The sequence below is a fragment of the Dermacentor albipictus genome, chromosome 1 (genome assembly GCF_038994185.2).
Source record: "Dermacentor albipictus isolate Rhodes 1998 colony chromosome 1, USDA_Dalb.pri_finalv2, whole genome shotgun sequence".
NCBI classification, from domain to species: domain Eukaryota; kingdom Metazoa; phylum Arthropoda; class Arachnida; order Ixodida; family Ixodidae; genus Dermacentor; species Dermacentor albipictus.
In genome coordinates this window covers 142,596,582-142,616,577 of record NC_091821.1, presented here as the reverse complement: position 1 = coordinate 142,616,577, position 19,996 = coordinate 142,596,582, and the positions used below count along the sequence as shown (strand labels likewise).

Below are 19,996 nucleotides of genomic sequence, written 5' to 3'. Positions count from 1 at the left end.
CCCCACGTAGCCTCAGCGACAGCACACGAATACGAAACCATCACCGCTTCCATCTTGCTCCTGTGCGATCAGCTGTCGGCAATGCAACTGAGTTTTCGCTAGCGCACTGTGCTCCAGTCATGCTGGATTGAATCATGTGGATTCAAGACGTGTGCAGTAGTTGGCTGCAAAAATAGTGACTGGCATATTAAGGAATGGAATGAATCTGTGTGGCTAAGTTCGCGGACGGCTGCTGCAACTGTCCCTACGTGTTACCGGCACTTCGAGATGTACGGATTTCCTTGAGGATGCAGCAATTTGCTCATCCGCCAGCGTTGTATCGCTAATCTTCAAAAGAAGTGCTTCATCCCCGGAACGTCGGCAAGAGTGATTACCGCTCGTTAAACAATGACATAGGGAGTAGCGCCGTTTCCTGTCATAGTAAGGTTCGCGCACCCTAACAACAGACATCTACTCCAACTGGCACGGAATCTTGCGCCCACTCTATCGCCAACGTGTCAATAAGTGAATGGGCGTACACTCGAATATATCCCCACCATATACGCACAATAAATGACGGACTACACCGATAGCGCAAGAATGGTCGAAGCTGAACGTTTCGTGACGGTCCACAAGAGTAAGCAAGTTAATAGAGTTAATAGCTATAATACATCTGTGCTAGAAGGTATAACAAGGGACAAAACAACTACGTTTCAAGTTTAGCGCGTAGCAAGAACAGATCTATCGGATGTGAGCACACCCGCGAGCGATTAGGCAGAAAATAATTAGATAGTCACAGCACCGAGGACGTCGGAAATCTGACAAGCTGCTGCTTCAAAATATTTCCGACATAAAGAACGAAGTGCGAAACCCACTAATCCTGATTCAGTTTATGAGCGGAAAGTTTGGATAGCTTGGAATACATATTAGGTCCCGCTTTTAATACAAGCACGATATACGCTGCTGGCGCCGTTTCGACATAGCTTAATCAGCATAATAGAATTAAAAACAGAATGGCGACCAGAATGGGGTTGCCAAAAAAATTCTGAAACATTTCGACTTCCACACGGAAGCCTTGTTCAGAGTGAACAAGGCTTCCGTGTGGAAGTCAAAACGTTTCAGAATTTTTTTGGCAACCCCATTTTGGTCGCCGTTCTGTTTTTAATCCTATTATGCAGTTACTTCCCGACCAGACGAGATTTCGTCACGCTCTTAATTTCATAGCTTAATCAGTTGCGAAAGCGCTTCTGCATGTTCTCTGAAGCTGTGGCCAAAGCTTCCTTTCGTCCACACAGTCGGCGTCTACGATGTCTCCCGAAACAGAGGTTTGCCAAGCCGCACCGGCGTCATACAAACCCATTGTAAACGTGGAGGTAACGGAGGCAGTTGAGGCAAGCAATAGATGCGTCACCACGTGATTACGTGGTGTCGCATTACGGTTATTATAACTGGAGCTTTACTATATCCAGAGTTTATAAAAATATAGCTGAATTTATTTCATTCACTGTATAGTGCTTAAGATGTGAAAGAAACAAACTGCTGTTAGCCAGTAATTTTTTTTCATATTTACTACGCTACAGCTTCCAGCAGCATGTTCGAGACAATTTGATTCGAGCAAATGCTGCTCGATGGCCTAAAAGCCCCTTCTCGTGCTTCTTGCTCTGCGCTCTCGAGACCCCCTTTTTTCAGCGACTCCGCGCAATGCCAGGCGAGCCTCAGAGGCGTCATCCTACAAAGCGATGGCGTGCCTTGTCACTTCACGTGGTCAATCATTCACTGGATTGGCCATCTTCTCTTCCCGAGAAGACAGTCCAACCAGCGGTGGCTGGCCTGTTAAGCAGCACCCACTCAGAAGCACATTGTATCAAGTGAACGAACACACTACGACGTTCATAGTTTTCGCACATTAAACAAGCGCGCGACAACTGTACACTTTCCGAACCGTTCTGTACACTTTCTGTACACTTTCCGAAATACCCGGCGGCGTATTTTCTATGCCTATCTGTGTTCTACGTTGTCAGGGCAACCGACTACTTCTCTAAAGGAATATAAATCATTCGCGGACAGATGGTTGTGGATCGCTCATGGACTAGATTATCATTTTATTTCGCCCTCTAAGCCTGTATTCACAAAAAAGTACGTAAGCTAGAAGTGTTCGTAAGGGCATATACAAGTGGCCAAATGTCATTCTAGGCGAAATGTCATTCAGTTGGCGAATGCCAAATACCTCTTATGAACGAAAATATTTATGAATTCAGTCCCTTATTATTTACCCATACTGCTTACTACAGGTACCCTAGGAGCCTTTGCCCTTAATCGCACATGACTTGCCGTAACTGACGGAAAATACGTTAAGGGTGCTAACAAAGTACGAAATGCACCTCGCAATACATTTGTAATCCTGTTTCCTGACCATTTACTGAAAAGGCTTGCTTCAACGGGTGCCATACGTTTGCGCTTGGAATCAGATATGCAATATCTCATTCAGCGGCGCACTCACGAAAGCCAAGCTCGGCGCTCGCTTAATTTTTATTTATTTTTTTCCATCCGCTAAAATACTCTTGAGATCAGGACGGCTGAATTCACCGAGATTTTCCACCGATTTTATGAGCGCGATCGTACGGTGCTCCTGAGTGCAGGACATTCCATGAACTAGGCCGCGCTTTTGGTACACAATTTTTGCGTTCAAATATGCGAATACATTTTTTTTACCTTATCCGTCCTCATCAAGCATCGCCGAGAGGCCAATCAAGCCGGAGCAAACTCATCCCTTTAAAGTTGAACGAGCCCGCCGGCTATCGGCGATGTTTGCCATTCGCTTCACGTACTCGCCATCCCTCCCGCGAGGCTGTAGCTGGGAGCATCGCATTACGCAATGCCTCCGACACGTTGTAAGTGCAAGCAAATAGATAAAGAAACAACATCCCTCTGATTCCCCACAATCTACAGGAATCAATGGAACGCGAAGCATGTCGCGGGTAGCTGGCTGTCCAGCATCGTTTGGGATTCTGCAACGTGTCACTAGACGAATCAACATCTCCGTGTAACGCAAACAATTGTGCATGTGACGATAGCAGTAAGGAGACGACATCGGCATGACAACTGATTTGTTGTACTCCGACGCAAAACTTTCACAACTAGGTCCGTTACACCCTGCGCCGATGCCGGCAACATAGCGTCTGAAGGCGCTAGCTGCCATGTACAAATGATAAGAGATACCGGCTATACCTGCGCAGCCTCCTGTCGCTTTTATGAAGCAGCCTATCGCTATGCGACGTGACGGCGCGCGCTCAGATGCCCTCGCTGATTTTAGCTGAGCGAAGCCACGCATGCGTGTGCGGGCAAAACGGAAGAGTTGTCAGGCCAAATGGGCGGAACGTCGGGCTTTTGCGTTAGCTGACCTTGGGTCAAGGTCTACCACACGGCACCGATTTTTCAGGTGAAAGCCATAAGGCCTATGGAGCCTGTGCACATGGCAAAACTGCACCGTGACGAAAAACGGCCGAAGTCGCAAGCAACTGTCAAGGAAATGCTCGGATTGACATCACATTTCTCAGGGAGGTTCCTGTGAACGAAGTCAATCGGTGGCTGTTTGGTACTGTTTGGTAAAATTCGGTACTGTTTGGTCTGGGTGGTAATCGAACCCGGGCCTCCGGGGTGCAAGGCGAGCGCGCCTCCCTGAAGTTACGGCTGCTCCGCGGTTGTGGCTTACTAAAGGCGTGCCGTGTGCGTGCCTGATTGTACACGTCATGTCGCAGATATCTGGCTGACTATAGTGCGTGCGGCTGACTAATGCGGCCGCCGTGGCCGGGATTCGATCCCGCGACCTCGTGCTCAGTAGCCCAACACCATAGCCACTGAGCAACCATGGTGGGTCAAATACAGCGCTAAAACACTCTAATTATGTGTTCGAAAGTATCACGCTGCTGCTATTAGCTAGCTGTCCCTACGTCCCAAGATAACTCTGTGTTTCAGGTATTTCATACTTTGAAGGAATAGGAAGCATTTTAGGTGCAATGTGTCGCGTAGTTTTAACGTTTCTGGCTTATTTAGAAGCGATGCGAATATTTATTGAACCCTCATCTTTTTTCTTTTTACTTTTTCATGCTAATTTCACCTGGTGACCTCGCTGAACTAAAGGAGGCAGCTCCGTTATGTTTGGTGACTGTAAGGACAAGTTAATGGGTGACGTGTAGGTGACGTTCAAAATAGATCGGTAATTGGGGCTTTCGCAATACATTACACATGCAGGCACTCTAGATTGATATGTGCGTGTCTAACGAGCGGGGAAGAAATGAACCAACTGCCCTGGCAGAACTATAAAATCCACCAAGACTAATTTCAGCGAAAATTGGCGGTACGCTATGGAAACTCTCTGTACAAAGTTAAATGCGGTTGGATCAAGGACAGCCTTTGTAAAAAATTTCTTATTCATGTGTTAGAGCGTGTGATATGCCGCTATCAGCTGTGCTCCCGAGTGTCCCGACATAGCTCTAGCTCACAACAGGTATATATTATGTAGAAAGGGGAGGGGCTACGTGATAACTGATATATGCGACAAAATGTTTACGTTCCATGTCCAGTTAGAAGGGTTCCAAATAAATACTGAGCCATCGTCTTTCCTTCCCTATTTTTAGGCGTCATAACAAGTTCCGACTTGGCTTCAGCGATGTCCTCGGTAAACTAAACAAGGCATTTTGTTTCTTTTTGGCGAATGTAAAGGGCGCGTTATGAGGAATATGTAGGTAAGCATCACAGACAGAGGGGGGGGGGGGGGTGGACTTATTATGACATTTGCAGACAATTACGCATGCGAGCGATCCGGAGCTTTATGAATGTGTTTTTAAAAATTAAATTATGGGCTTTTACGTGCCAAAACCACTTTCTGATTATGAGGCACGCCGTAGTGGAGGACTCCGGAAATTTCGACCACCTGGGGTTCTTTAACGTGCATAAAAAAAAATGTGTTTTGCGAACAAAAATTTTACCCCTTTACCCTGGGAGAACACTGAACTCAATTGATATCAAATCTATCGGAAATTGAGTCGGAAATTGAGGGGGGGGGGGTATGCAGGGAGGAAGTACACCGTGGTATATGTTATGGCGAAGTAACATGTGTGTTGCTTAATTACTGGTTTTTTAAAAATTCCCGAGAAGAAGTGCTCCGAAGCATTACATGCGGGCAAGTTGTCAAACGGAACCGCCATATATATATAATGAACTTGCCGCAGCTGGGCAACGATCCCCCGTCTTCGCATCACACGTATTACGAAGACGTGGGATCGTTGCCCATCTGCGGCAAGTTGTTCTTTCATCCACTTTCATTGCCAGGAATTTATCATTTCTTTAATTCCTCTATGTAATTTCCTCTATGTTGTCTTTGGTGTCCTTGTTGGCTTCTCATGATATGATTAATAAAAATCGGAACCTTCGTTTAACCCCCTTTCCTGCTCGTTAACACACACACACACACACACACACACACACACACACACACACACACACACACACACACACACACACACACACACACACACACACACACACACACACGTACGTACGTACGTACGTATGTATGTATGTATGTATGTAGAGAGAGAGAGAGAGAGAGAGAGAGAGAGAGAGAGAGGTGACATCAGTTGCAGTTCGCCCTCCCCCCTACTCGAGAAATAGTTGGTACGGCCCCTGATCGAGATTTTCCGCATTGAACAAGTTCTCCTACTGCGGTGGTGATCGTCGCACCTGCATACTTGTCTCGCTGTCATAGCACCAATATCATCTCTGAAAGGGCCCTGCAGGCGCCCATCGTTTAGAGGCGTCACTGCAGGCCGACTCGCAGAGGCTTTCGGAAGCGTTCTCGGGAACGGCGGTGCCGCTTCCCACCTCTCACGGATACAGGCGCGCACGCAATTTGTTGCACTTCTTTCAGAAATGCCGGAACAGATGAAAACACGTATATTACTTTGAGAGTAAAACAAGCTAAAAAGTGGGACATACTGCATGTTTCTACAAGAGATAGGAGTTATTTGAGTAAAATGAAAATATTGTGACAACGTAAATACCAAACTTCATCCGAGATTTCTTCCATCACAACAGTCTTTTTGCCAGTAAGCAAACTTTTGTCACATATTTCCCAACACCCTGAAGGTATTGCTGTCTCCATACGGTTTAATTTTTCCATCTTAAACTGAAGAAGAGTGAAAATCATACACAGTCGCATCTCTTAAGCTCTCTGGCGTTGCTTCACGGAAGCTTGTGCTTATTTAGAAAACTTAGGAAAACAGCATAATGTCTGGCGAGAATGACCCCAACACTTGGGCTACGCAAACATTTGGGTCAATTGCTACCTTGTCTTAGGAGACAAAGTCGCAATTTAGTAAACGTTGCGAAGCGAGATGCCGAGCGAACTTTCGAAACGATAGAACGGCTTTCTTGACGTGGTAATGAGAGTTTAACGAAGGTGTCAAACCCCAACTCACATTTATTTTTCAGGCATGGAGAGTGTACCTCGTTGAAAAAGTTCTTTTTTTTGTTTTATGTGTGCGTGTGTGTCTGTGCGTGCCTGTGTCACTTACAGTGCGGCGCGTTGAAGTTCGTCGCGCTTATCTCTTTTCATAAGCTGACACGTAGCAAGATTCTCCAACGGGATCGCAGCGAAAAGGGGTGGACGTGGACATTCCCTGCGTCTGGACCTCTTGTTCTTTCCCAACCGCCATGAATGAGTCGCAGCAAATGAGACCAGACGGTCGGGGTGGCGCGTCTCCCCCGCGCAGGGTATATATGACTCCACGCAGAATCCGCGCCGTCATAAACGGTGCGCGCGATACGCCGGGGACATTGTCATCTCCCCCTCCACATATGCACAGCGCCGCTCATTACGAATGGACGGCACATTGGAGGCCGTTCGTTATCGCGCGTGCCCGCACAGCAGCAGAATCGGACATTCGGGGCGCCTTGTGCATCGACCCCTTATCGAACAGACGTGGCTCGCCGTCCCCGACCGTTCACATTAGACCCGCAGATGCCTGAACGACGTCGCTCGCTTCAGCGTGCGGCCAGGAATGCGTTGCCGCCTCCACCGTGACCACCGCGCTTCGATAACTGCCGCTATTTAGCTGCGTGTACGGGCTCCCATGTAGAGCGTAGTCGCTGATTTCTGCGCTTCCGAATCTGTTCCAAAGTTATTCGCGGCTGCAGAATGTCGTAGCCTCCTCGTTATCAGTGACTAGAGTTGTTATATTTTCTCGGGACTGCAGAATGTCGCAGTCTGTTATCAATGATTAGAGCTGTTATATTTTCTCACAGCACAAGCTGTAATAAGATTAAATTCTGTCGTATCTTCAAACTTGCCAGGCAGGATTCTTGCCCTGAATCGATGGCTGCGCTGTGTTCTCGCGGCGCCCGCACACACCGCACACACACGCATGCACACACGCAGAGTAAGCTTTTTGGCGGTGCGGGTCTCAATAACCCTATTGCGGATCTTGCTACGACGCTCTTTGTGCACGAGAATAAAATAAAGGAACACCGGGAGCTTTGCATAATAAGGCGCAGCGCGCCCCTTAATTTGGATACCTCGCACTGCCAGCGGCTTTAGTTGGAATATTGGGAATCGCACATTCTCATGAAGTTTTCCAGGCAGATGGCCGAAATATATGACACTTCCGTCGCATTGACGTTCGTATAAATTATTCAAATGCGCGAGAAGTGGAAATGAAGACAGAAAATTTGTTTGCTTGCAGAGGCAGACAGCCCGACGCAGTGTTTTCTTTTGTCCCCTCGAAGTCGCGTTTACTTTAGTGGCTCCCTCTTCCTTGGCTTTTCTTCATTTTCTTGCTGTTGGGCCAGAGCGTTCCTTGCGCACGCAAAGAACCGTTTATAATTGGGAGCGCGCAGTAGGGCTTTTGACGAAAAAGGTTCCCCTCGGATTTGATCGCGCATGTTCTTTATCGCAGTGGTCTGTATCCCAGCGTTTCATGCGCCTGCCGGAAGGGACCGAGCTTAAAAGAGCCAACATAAACGCAGTCGTCTAACTTCCACATGGTCTTATTTTGTATCTTGGAGGTACGCTGTCTTTCATGAAAATCCAGAGATGTTGGGCCTGACATGCTATTCCAGATTTTGGGTGAGAAGCATGATACACACAGCGATAGAGAACAAACAAGGCACACAGTGGGTATCTTCCCCCACGGAGCTGCTCACTCAAGCTAGTCCGGCTACTCCAAAGGCAATGCTTGTTAGCAGTAGGCTAAATCACATGAAACGCGGCTATCTTATACCGTCCCCTGTACGTACAAGTTGCAGCTACTGCCCAGGCGGGTTATGCGGAAAAGCAAGTGAGAGATTCTTCAATTCAGTAAGGAAGCGGGACGAGTTTCAGTGCTGAAAGTGGCAGGAAAAGCAGGCACAGAGTGACTAATATATTGACCTATAATTGACGCCATCTTTAGGGGTAATATCTTGTGATCGTCGCTGCAGTCACAAGAGCCATTTTTTACTGGTATGTAGCAAAACACGTATTAGACGTTATAAACGGACGTTAGATTTACCGGAAACTGGCGAAAAGAGTGCGCGCATGACAGCCGTGCAAGCGCATAAGTTTCGAAACATTTCTTGAGGCCCAAGAATGATGGCATCGTTTACGGGTGAACACGCGAAGATGTGGGCGGGTCTTAATTTGCTTGCTATTTCTTCTGATTACCGGCTCCCTGCGCCCCCTTTGAGCATTTGGCCGCCTGATTCCACACATATTAACGGAAATCAATGTAAGGATAACTATGCTACAGATATCCAAATAAGAAAATTACTGCGGCGAACAAGCAAAAGAACACTTTGCATCGCATTTCGGCAAAGTTGCAGTGTCTTTCCCGCGCTAAAAAAGGAAAGAAGGGAAACAAACCAAAGCCAGCAAAAAAAAAAAAACAGAGAAGAGTCTGGCTTCCTTGAAATGGCCCACAGCCCATATTCACACAGAAGTTCTCACATTATAAATGTTTGGAAGAAAAGGTACCAGCCAATCGCGATGCCGGACTTATTAGTAGCGAAGGGGCAGGCAGTTGTTACGAAAAACAAACTTTGTAAATTCGGCCTTACGTCGCGAGGGGATACAGTGAATGTTACGACTTGTCTTGAGTTGTTATTGGGCCTTCGTCCCTTATTAAGAATCAGGGCGGGTATTCAAGAACCATCCTATGCGCCACATTACTTGTAACAGCCGCGGGCCAATCATGGATAGCGGACGTCAGGTTACCGTAGCCAGCCGTGCAGTTGCGAACCATTCTTACAAACGAAAAAACAATAAAGCTTTGTGAATTTGTTACCCGTATAATTCTTGTTTATTTTTTCTTTTTCTTCTGTCATAAAGACGAAAGCTGTGACGGAAAGCTGTGTATCGAAATAAAGAGGATGCCTGAAGTATTGCCGGAAACTGGAATACACCAGGCACGCTGAATTAGGACGATTTATATGGCACGCAACAAGATGAAGGTTAATTCGGGATTCACGTTTAACCCTCACTATAGAATTACTTGAAAGCATACTTAACAATAATGTTCATATTATTTATGGTTTCCTTGGCGTCAGTATTTGTTCTGCTTATGGCGTTGTTACGTAACTTTGAAAGTTGTTTTAAATATTCATTAGATTGAGCCACTTGATGTGCCATCGTGCTATCACCTTATCAAACTGGGTTTTCCCATAACGTGGCGCCATGCCAAAAGACCGCACGCAGGATTTCAGACTGTGACGGCATCTGTCAAGGTGGAATGCCCAGATTGTCCCATATGCGCTCTAATCACACATCCAGTAACGTACTGCTGTTAACGTGCCGCTTTGCGGCACTGGAATGGTTATCACGATCCACCCCCGGAATCGCACTGTACAACAGCTGCAAGCGTCACGTTGAGAGGGAACCTGCTCGGGTTGTGCAGGCGCTGTCCTGTGCGCTTAACCTGATGCCGCGAGAGTTTCGTAGAGCAAGAGGCTGAATTTACAACATTTCTGGGCTGTTAAATCAAGTATACATTTTTTTATAATTGCTTTATTTTCTAATATTAGCTTTTCTCGTTTCCTTTAAAGCGTATACCCATTTCCCTATTCACACATATTTTTCTACTTTCTTTTGATGTACTGTTTACATAACCCTTGTTTAAATTAATGGAACTAATTTTTCGTAAGAGGTTTGATGGCTCGATCATTTATATTAAAGTTATGCTACTATCACTGGAGTTGGAGCTTTAATATTGGCGACCCAAAAAAAGAATAATGAAAATAATGACTTAATCTATGCTTGGACGTCAGAAACGTGTTTTTTCTCTCGGACCTAACGCCCATCCTTACCATGTATAAGTGTCATACGAAAGGAAAGAAAGGACTTACCTGCAATCATACTGCTTGTTATTGTCAGGAGTGTGACTGCCAACGCTGAAAATGAAAAGAAAGAACAATGAGATGAGCAGGGTGTGACAGTAAAATCACTTGACACAGTAAACATGAATAGCGCTCTAATAACCAATGAAACTTGCGAAATGTAAGCGCGTATATTCGGCGTTTGCTCGCGAATGCATAATTTATTAGAAGCTTAGAAACTGCTCTTGTAGACCGTAAGAAGTGCCCGGTAAGCCACTTCTTTGCAGGACTTTCTAATGATTTTTTTTATGGTAGCACGAAGCTTGCAGCTTACTCTTTCAATACTTCGTTTCCGCTTTCATCAAGAACAAAAAAAAACGCAAAAGAACATTACCCTGAGTTATACGATGCGTGTATGCAACGATAGTTTAAGCCATAATAAAGCGTAACTGTTCGACTACAAACACAGAAAATGGAAGAATCTCGTACGCGGATAGAGCAGTGTATTGATCATAGAAGTTCAAGAAAACCGCACTAATATATCACTTGCTTTGAGTACAAACATCCAACTTGGCTGTCCTAATTCGCATTTTACCGTTTGGTTTCCATTTTCCCAGCACTGGTGCACTTGCACATTAAAACATTGTCAGGAGAAAACAATGTCAGGTATGGCCTCTGGACATACTTATAGTGCCTTATTGTCAAAAGCGGCATAACTTTCTCACTTGTTTTCTGGTGGGTGTGACTCTTCAGTGCCCCTGAATTATTGCATCTTCGGAAATGCTAACTGTTTGTTCAACTTTCCCGCTCCGCAACAGAGGGACGCACCGCGATCTTCGCGTTCAGCATGTGATTTTGCAATTCGCTCATGTGACACAAGCAAAGGCATATGGATCACTTCCGTGTAGTCGATGGGTGGGCTAATCAGTGTCGCGGTGAAGGCCATCGGCCACGTCGTGCTGAGTACGTCGGCTATCGTCAGATCGCCGAAGCGAAGCAGCAGGGTTTAAATGTCGAGTGAAATAATACGGACACTCGAGACGTGAACAACGTGCAATGAGTTTGGCTGCAAAAAAAAAAAACAACCTAGCCAAGTGGAAGCATCCTTATATTTTTTCGTTCTTATTTACATGACTGTAGAGTTGGTGGCGGTCGCTAAACTGTGCGCAATCTTCTTCGCCTTCTTTTTTTTCCTTTCTGAAAGCGGCTCTCTGTTTAAATTAGAAGATGTTTTCTTCGCTCGCTGTCTCAAAATATGCGGAAAGTGCGATATTTCTTGTTTCTTGATGTGATGTTTTTTTTTTAAAATAATTATTGCAATATGACTGTCCCGTATGTGGCAGCGAAGTGTTTCACATTCCCTTCCGCCAGCCGAGGGAAGCCAACCAGACGCTTTTACGGTTCACATCTCTGCCTTCTACTTTTCTTTTCTCCTCCTTTCTCATTAACAGCTGTAAACATTCACTTCACCCAGGCCCAACCTTTCATTCGTGCTACAAATTGATGTGGTGGAGAAGCCGGTGACACATTTGTTGCCAACGTTTCCAATACCATAATAAATGAGGCTCTCAATCAGCTTCGCACATACAGCAACTACAAGAAACTAATGCCATAGATAAGATACAGTTCAGATACGTAGCAACAAACATAGCATTCACATTATGTGCGCATGAACGTAACATACAGTGTTGGCAATTGTTCATTGACGCAGGAGTCAAAATTTTAGAGAGGCAAGCACAGAGTTCAGATTAAGGGCGAACAAGCGATGTAACAGGATTATGTCATGCATGAATGGTTTAAGCGTGCATGACTAGCACTGTGTGGACACGCAGATTAGCGTATGCTTTATCCGTTTTTCATCAAATGCCCCGGGATTTTTCTTTTCTTTTTATTGACATGACACAAGAATACGTTGGCGCACAATTACGGCGTCGGCGACTCCTTAGTTCTTGAATATGTGGTACATTTATATAGGGTCTTATTCGTTGAGTTGGCACATTGTAATTTTGCCAGAATTGCCTTTTTTGTTTTCTGGCTGCAATGATACCATATATTTGTTCTTTATAGCATACGTGTTGTGTTTTTTCGAACACAAGAACTAACATCATGGTCTACAATGATATTACCTAAACGCCCAAGTGCCGGATTACTTGTCATACACTGTTATTTTCGCGCAGACGCAGTATCGGGAAAGAAGCACGCCGTCGTAGTAAGACCAGAAAGGTATATCACGTTCAGTTTTCACATTATGCTGGCCGAATACATACGTCTAAAAGAACAGTCGACACTTTTAGCTTACCATACACTATCCAACAGTGAAGTTTGGGTACATAGCAATGAAGGCCAACATCACAAAGAACCACAGGAATTATTGCCTTTATAAGCGGTAAACACGATTTATTAAGGCCACACAAATGAAAATAAAATATAAAGAATTAGGAAGACGACATAAGATAAGCCATAGCAGAAGAAGAATCTCGAAGCAAAAGATTTCTGTGATCACAACATAAATAGCCTCCCTCTAACAGGACGTGAGACACACAACGAACGCCACCGTTGCTATATCGTGACAGCAAAGTGTCATGTCGCAGTTGTGAAGTTTGTCTTGTTGTGACAGAAATTCCTGCCGCCACGTCTGAACCTTCCGACGTGACGACAACAGCGCGTTCCAAAGCATGACATAGTTTCCATTGTCGTGACAAAAAATTTTCTTATTTTTTACCCGTACGCACGAACGCACACAGGCGTACGCGCGGGCGCGCACGCATTTATACACCCACGCACAAACGCGTGAGTATGCACTTCTTTACCAGAATGAAACAGGCGCGAATCGCATTACGAAGGTCGGCTGTCTTTCCTGAGCACATCCTTTTACGCGTTTTCGGAAGACCAGCTTTTACTTTTTCCGCATGTATTTGGCCTTCAGCTCAGAATTCAGCTACTATACAAAGACGCCTGAATGTACCTTTGTGATATTCCTTGCACTATACGAGGATTTTGTATAGGGGATTCTATACAGACACACTGAAAGCCGAAGACGCCGTGCGGAATCGCTGCTTTCTGGAGAGGACCACGTTTTCATTTATACAAAGCGCAGAAACCACAATATCCATTACTCCTTTGTGAGAGCCCCTATATGCCGAGAAAACGCGCTGCGCCGGTTCTCGCCGTCGCCGTTCACGTAAAACGCAGCCATCAAGTGCCACGAGACGGCAGCGCAAAGCTCAAGCCCGAGCGCACGCGCTCTCTCTCTCTCTCCATGTGCATCGCGGGATGACTACGTCACAGCAGCCAGCAAAGGAGACGGCGCCCGTCGACGACACCCGCGCACGAAGCTCGTCACTGCGCGAAGGCCGCTTTCGTAAAGAGGCGCCGCCGAGGCGATGGACCGCGTGCGGCGGACCCCATCGCGCGAGCAGCCAGCGACTCCGCGAGGGGCGGAGGAGGCCTGCGCGGGGATCCAGCTAGTGGGGCACGATCTCCTCGGCACGAGAATAAGACGCGCGCGCCGGACGTCCGCGAATAGAACGTGCGCGGCAGGCCGCCGACCGGAAAGCAGCACAAGCAACAAAGCCGCAAGCCGTGCTCCGCGGGTTTCTTTGCGCGTGGGCACCGTGTCGTTGAAATTTAACCAAGCCTTCGCGGTAGAAGCGGGAAATGACGGGCGCCGGTGCACCTGCTCGTCGCCTCAAACGCTCCTCTCTGTCTCGGCTCGGCTGCGTGCCCCGGGCGGTGTGCGCACGCGGAGCCTCGGGCAGGGCGACTCGCCCGCCGTCTCGCCGAGCCGAAAGCGAACCAGCGGGCCTCATTGCTCATTACCGCGTGTCACCGCGCGCTGATGGAGCACACTTTCGCGAGATCACTGTTTATTTCTTCCATAAATGGCGGTTCATTATGAGCAGAGCGCTGATTTCGGCCACTTCGCGAGAAAAACGAGGGATACATTTTCCCATTACACGGCGGTCTAAGCTTTTGCCGTTTTGATAGTATACTAATTTTCAGCAGGCGATTAACCGACGGTTTCTCGCTGTTTCTGACTTGACAAGTGTAATGGCAAGTAGACGCAACTCTTCTAAGCTTTTACCTCACAACTATTGCCCAACTGCAAGTTGGCAAGCTCACGGGGAAGTCACGCATGAATACAATGCTGGCATGTCCCCAAGTATAGCACAACTTGCAGAGTTAATTCACTCGTAAATGTTTCGTTTTCTTCCCTTATTTCTTTTCCAACATTGGTCTTGTTTCATAAATAAATAAAATGAGCTCATCACACACAGCGACTGCAAAAAGATGGGAAGATCGAAGTTGTGTATTTTGCCGCAGACAAGGGTACCTATGTTCGTGAAGGATTGGTTCGTCTTTCTCGACAAAGACAGACCTGCCCACTGGAACTGCCTTAAGTCCCCACCATGTTTCGCCCCATTATCCCACTCTTTCTTCCGTCATAGGGCCTCTACATTGGACGAATGGAGTGTGTATGTTACTTTTGGATCACTCCATTCTTTTTTCCTGTTTCGGTAAATAAGCGGAAATTAGTTACAGACCACAGCTACCGTCGGCTGTCGATTATATGTTCGTGCTCCATCGCTTTTCCAAAAGAGGGGCAAATGGAGTGGTTGGCACCCGTGATTGACCTTTGATTGGAAAACAAGAGCGCATTACTCATCCCGCTGCGGCGGTTTAACCACCTATTCCGCTGGATTTCAGTTTCATGAGAACAAATTAAAGATACATCAGCGCTGCGTTAGAACAAATGTGTGTACCGCCACCCGTGGTTGCTTAGATGTCTGCGTCGTTATGGCGGCGCTGACCATGGCGCCGCGTCTTCGATGCCAGGCCGCAACTGTTGCAATCCGGTGGGGGCGAAATGCAAAAACGTTTGCTTACCAACGTCTGTGTATACGCTAAGGAACCCCAGGTGGCCCAGTCTAATCCGCAGTCCTTTACTAAGCGACATTTATCATAGCCAGGTTGTACTTTTGGGATGTAACACCACAAAGCCCCGCATCATTTGATATCACTTCGATACCGCAGCGCTGATTTACGCGTAGGAAACTCAACACATCCCATTGTAGCGTTTATAACACGCGGGGGGGGGGGGGGGGGGCAGGTCAGCTTACTATTTATGGATGGTTCAGCAAAGCAATTACAAGTAACTAATTATTACACTAATTCGTTTTAACTGAAATAACAGTTTGTTCATTTTAGCACTAATGTAGCGTCCATGGACAGAAGTAGAGGTTATCCGGTTGTTCTAATTTTCTGTGGTGTAGAATGGTGTTTGGGCATGGTGCAGTTAAAACCCCTAATTTTAATTGAGAACAATTTCGAATCCCAAGACACCTACCACAACAGACTGAAATCTTTGCTCGTTTGTTACGTGGACAGAGGTCCAGCGCGTCGACGACAGATCAGTCTTCTGTTTCTTTTTAATTTTTAATTTTTTTTGTGGTGCACTATTTGCCTAAACGCAATACCTAGTACTTCAACAGCAATTACCTAAAATATAGATTCGCTTCGGTTTCTAGAGCACTAAGACGTGCTTGTTATGTATGCTCTGCTCTTCTTCGCACTGTTCCGTCAACATTATTGAGATTTCCAATTAGTGTGTGCTGCTCTGCGTTTTCTAACATTGAGAAAATGATTAGCCCGCATCATGTTTAAAGATGTCAAAGTCTCCTTTCATTGACGTTTGTAAAGCATTTATTAATTCGCGACAGAATTGTCCAACTACAGTCAGTGCAATAATACGTCAATTATGACCGACCACTGTTAACCTTTCTTATAGTCATAAGACTATATTTCTGTTAAAACACAGCAGAGATTCCAAAAAAGGAAGTTCTAGCCCATTGCATCAAAACCATTTTGGCTTCTCGTATGAAATCGACTAGCCTGAGTGACCGATTGTAAGCGTGATGTGATAGACAACCGCAAATGTTTCGAATTGACAGTACCTGCCTTCGTTGCTTTCATTTCTTTCTTTTAATACATTAACTTCCCTCCTCCTCCTCCGTGGCTCACCGCAGCAATTACAGTAATATTTTTAATGCTTTAGCATTCTTTGGGTGCTTCACGCAGTTTCCGGATCTATCTATCTATCTATCTATCTATCTATCTATCTATCTATCTATCTATCTATCTATCTATCTATCTATCTATCTATCTATCTATCTATCTATCTATCTATCTATCTATCTATCTATCTGTCTATCTATCTATCTATCTATCTATCTATCTATCTATCTATCTATCTATCTATCTATCTATCTATCTATCTATCTATCTATCTATCTATCTATCTATCTATCTATCTATCTATCTATCTATCTATCTATCTATCTATCTATCTATCTATCTATCTATCTATCTATCTATCTATCTATCTATCTATCTATCTATCTATCTATCTATCTATCTATCTATCTATCTATCTATCTATCTATCTATCTATCTATCTATCTATCTATCTATCTATCTATCTATCTATCTATCTATCTATCTATCTATCTATCTATCTATCTATCTATCTATCTATCTAACTGTGTTGTAATGGTTAGCGCATCAGGCTACTGTCCTGAGGTAATAGGGTTCTAAACCGACCCGTCGGACAAAATCGGTTCACTGAGTATGTGTCAATGTGCACATACATGCCGCTCTTCAACGAACCTCTTTCCCACCGACATGGGTCACAGTAGATGCGGGACTGGATATGCAGCGCTGTACGAAGAAACTCTTTGAGACCGGCTGGAATCCCTGGGTATGTGCCACTCGGTATGTGCTGGTCTCCAATGAACCTCTTTGACGCCAACTAGGGTAACTATAGGTATGAGCCACTTGGAACATGACGCTCCACAATAGCGAAAAAGATCCCTAAATTTTTTCCGATGCTTAGCAGAATCCAACCCACCTCACAAGCGTTCCTCAAGGACAGCAACCCGACGCATTAGCAGGCTGCGCCATGAATGCACTGGGTATGTGCCACTCTTCAGTGACCCTCTCACCAACTTTGGTCACTGAGTATGTACTAGTGAGTGTGCGGTCAAGCGAGGGGACAATTCTCAGCGTTCACAGGCACCGGCGCGCCACGCTTTTTGTCTCAGACGCAACGCACCGACTTATTGGCAGTGCCCCTAGATGGCGCAGCGCATAGAAGCGTGAGAGAGGAGCCCCGCTGCAGGACACGCCTCATACATACCTCGGTTCGACGGTGGCAATATGTTGTATCGCTATATTGGTTCAATGCTAAACGCATTACCGTCGATAGTCATCGTGAGATGGGTTCTGCTGCAATTTTTTTCTGAATTCCAACTTAGTATGGCGCCTTGACCTTGCCTATCGATGTTTGTTCCCGCATTTTCATGAGGTTAATTCTCCCGCTCAATGTCGCGTTATTAGTGCTCGCTGTTTGTAAAAGGGCCACGTCGTTCTATCGCTTTCTTTATCTCCTTCGTTGTAATTCTTGTTGAACACTGACATTCGTTTTTACTGCATGATGCCCCTCTTTGCTGTGTACATTTTTTACAAAAAAGCTTTTTTTGTTTTTGTCTTTCACTGCCTTCCTCCCATTTTCGCTGTGGATACGTCCCTATAAAAGCATTTTCTGGCTTAGGCTCGCATGCACGGGGGTTCAATTTCTGGACACGAACTGCAAACGCATCTAGCTGCCGCGAGCTGAAAACAAGCGATGACACGCGATTTTATGCCGATGTTTAATCGCAGCGACAATGAACTGGACCAGGAACTATAGTTTTCGCATGCCTAACCCCAATCCACGCATGCAGTTGCGTTATTTTCAGCTCTTACGTTTTTTTTTCCAAAACAGCGTGCGAAGTTTGAATTAGGATATTTCGTGGTAGCAGCGACATACTCCGCAGAATAGGGCACGAATAACTGCACAATTTTACATTTTGAAGTGACTACGTACACTTAAGGGGTTCGGCTTCCCTTTCTCTCAAACAGCGTCATCTCTAGATCGCCTAAAAATCCTTCCACAGTCGCAAATTTCTAAAGTCGCGAAGTACAGTGCAAGCGCAAATGCAAACACTTCCCTTCGTCTAGAACCACATACATCTATGCACAGCGTGAGCGGGTGCTTTCCGCTCGTAGATCCAATTTTATGATTAAACCAACATGAATCCTCCGTTCCGATTCAGACAGCATCGTATTATTTTTTTTCCGCAATGGTGCAGATTAAAAGAACGCGAAAGAAAAGAATAATTTGAGCTGTATCAGTAACTCACACTTCTAAAGTACCAAGCAAGGCAGTCCTGCCGTGATAAGAGGTTTGATAAGCCAGATGAGATGCAAATATGCAAGACATGTGGTGACGCCGCCTTCACGTACATGCACCAGCTCGCCATGACATCACCCGCCGCGCTGGAATAGTGTTGCGGTGCTGAGCGCGAGGTCGCGGGATCGAATCTCGGCCGCGGCAACCGCATTCCGATGGGGGCGAAATGTGGTTTTGGCACGTAAAACCCCATAATTTGAAATGGGGGCGAAATGCAAAAACAAAAAAGTCTGTGTCCCGAGCATTGGGGGCACGTTAAAAAGACCCCCTGGTGGTCAAAATTGATTCGGGGTCCCCCACTACGGCGTGCCTCGTAATCAAATCGTGGTTTTTGCACGTGAAACTACAGAATTCAATTCAATTCGCCATGACGTCACGGATTTTGACCACGTCTGCTTGGCTCGAGATAAATCGTTATGGATAAATATGGAGTACAGTGCATTCTGAAAGAGCCAAGGACGCCACTTGGCAAGTTGCGAGAACTGCTGCTGAGCTGCAACGGCAAAAATCTGAGAACGCATACTTCGAAATCTGTGACCTTCACACTGGATGTACCGACACTGAGGGTTCGGCACGAAATTCATAAAACGGAACTTTAACCTTCATTTTCGCGTCTAATAAGCGACCTATTACCGCAAAGTTCCCACATACAAAAAAAGTTGATTTGGAAATGGAGCTACAACAAGGAGCTGTACGCCACTGTGTTGCGTCATCGCGAGAATCCCCTCTTCTCGATTCTTAAGCCAGTGATCGGCGTGCGGTGGCGAAGCTGGCAAACTGAGCCGAATGTCCAAGACGTATGCCTTCGAGAAAGATTCAAAATTGGATAAAGAACATTTATTCGATTTTAAAAGTTTCCTACGCTGATCTGATTTCGAACGCCATTTATTGACGCTTCTGACGTAGTAGTTTCGCCGCTAAAGTATCTTCCCCGAAGTAACTTCTTCTTGTGAGGTAACGCGAATGAAATACCCTGGTTTGCTTCGAAATCTCGTGTTCCCTTACATATTCCTTTATCCAGTACTTTGGCCTTTTATGCCTGTTATTATTCACATCATCTTGACATCATGACATATTTCAAATCTTGTTTTTGTTTTGTTCTGAACTTCCTTCTTAGTTTTGGCCATATATAAAGCCAACAGGCATTGAAGCCAAGGAGGAGGAGGAAAGAGAAAAGTAGAAGGGAGTGAGGTTAACCAGAATAACGTCCGGTTGGCTACCCTACACCGGGGTAATGGGAAAGGGGAAAACAAAGATCACAGGGAAAGAGAGGTGGCAAAGAAAGCATAGGGGTAAGCAGCTGGGGTTCAAATTGAATATGTAGAAAATAGTGAGGAAAAACTTGTTGCCGGTGAGCACCGAGCCCACAACCTTCGCATT

The 19,996-nt window shown here is 45.7% G+C and overlaps 1 protein-coding gene and 1 long non-coding RNA gene across 3 annotated transcripts in view; one reads left to right on the top strand and one right to left on the bottom strand.

The window, feature by feature from the left end:
- Positions 1 to 19,996, bottom strand: part of LOC135900058 (neuropilin and tolloid-like protein 2) — a 465,151-nt gene that overhangs the window by 195,137 nt on the left and 250,018 nt on the right. Inside the window, exons 1-2 of one of the 2 annotated variants that reach the window (XM_065429492.1) lie at positions 11,052 to 11,130; positions 10,357 to 10,401 (exon numbers count right to left, since the gene is read on the bottom strand). In XM_065429492.1, the coding sequence (XP_065285564.1) occupies positions 10,357 to 10,366 (10 nt within the window). In that variant the 5' untranslated portion in view covers positions 10,367 to 10,401; positions 11,052 to 11,130. Of the gene's footprint in view, positions 1 to 10,356; positions 10,402 to 11,051; positions 11,131 to 19,996 lie in introns of those variants that run through there. The other variant, XM_065429491.2, reaches the window with a different exon arrangement.
- The window catches only part of LOC139050412 (uncharacterized), a 234,170-nt gene that overhangs the window by 160,950 nt on the left and 53,224 nt on the right, over positions 1 to 19,996 (top strand). The window lies entirely within an intron of this gene.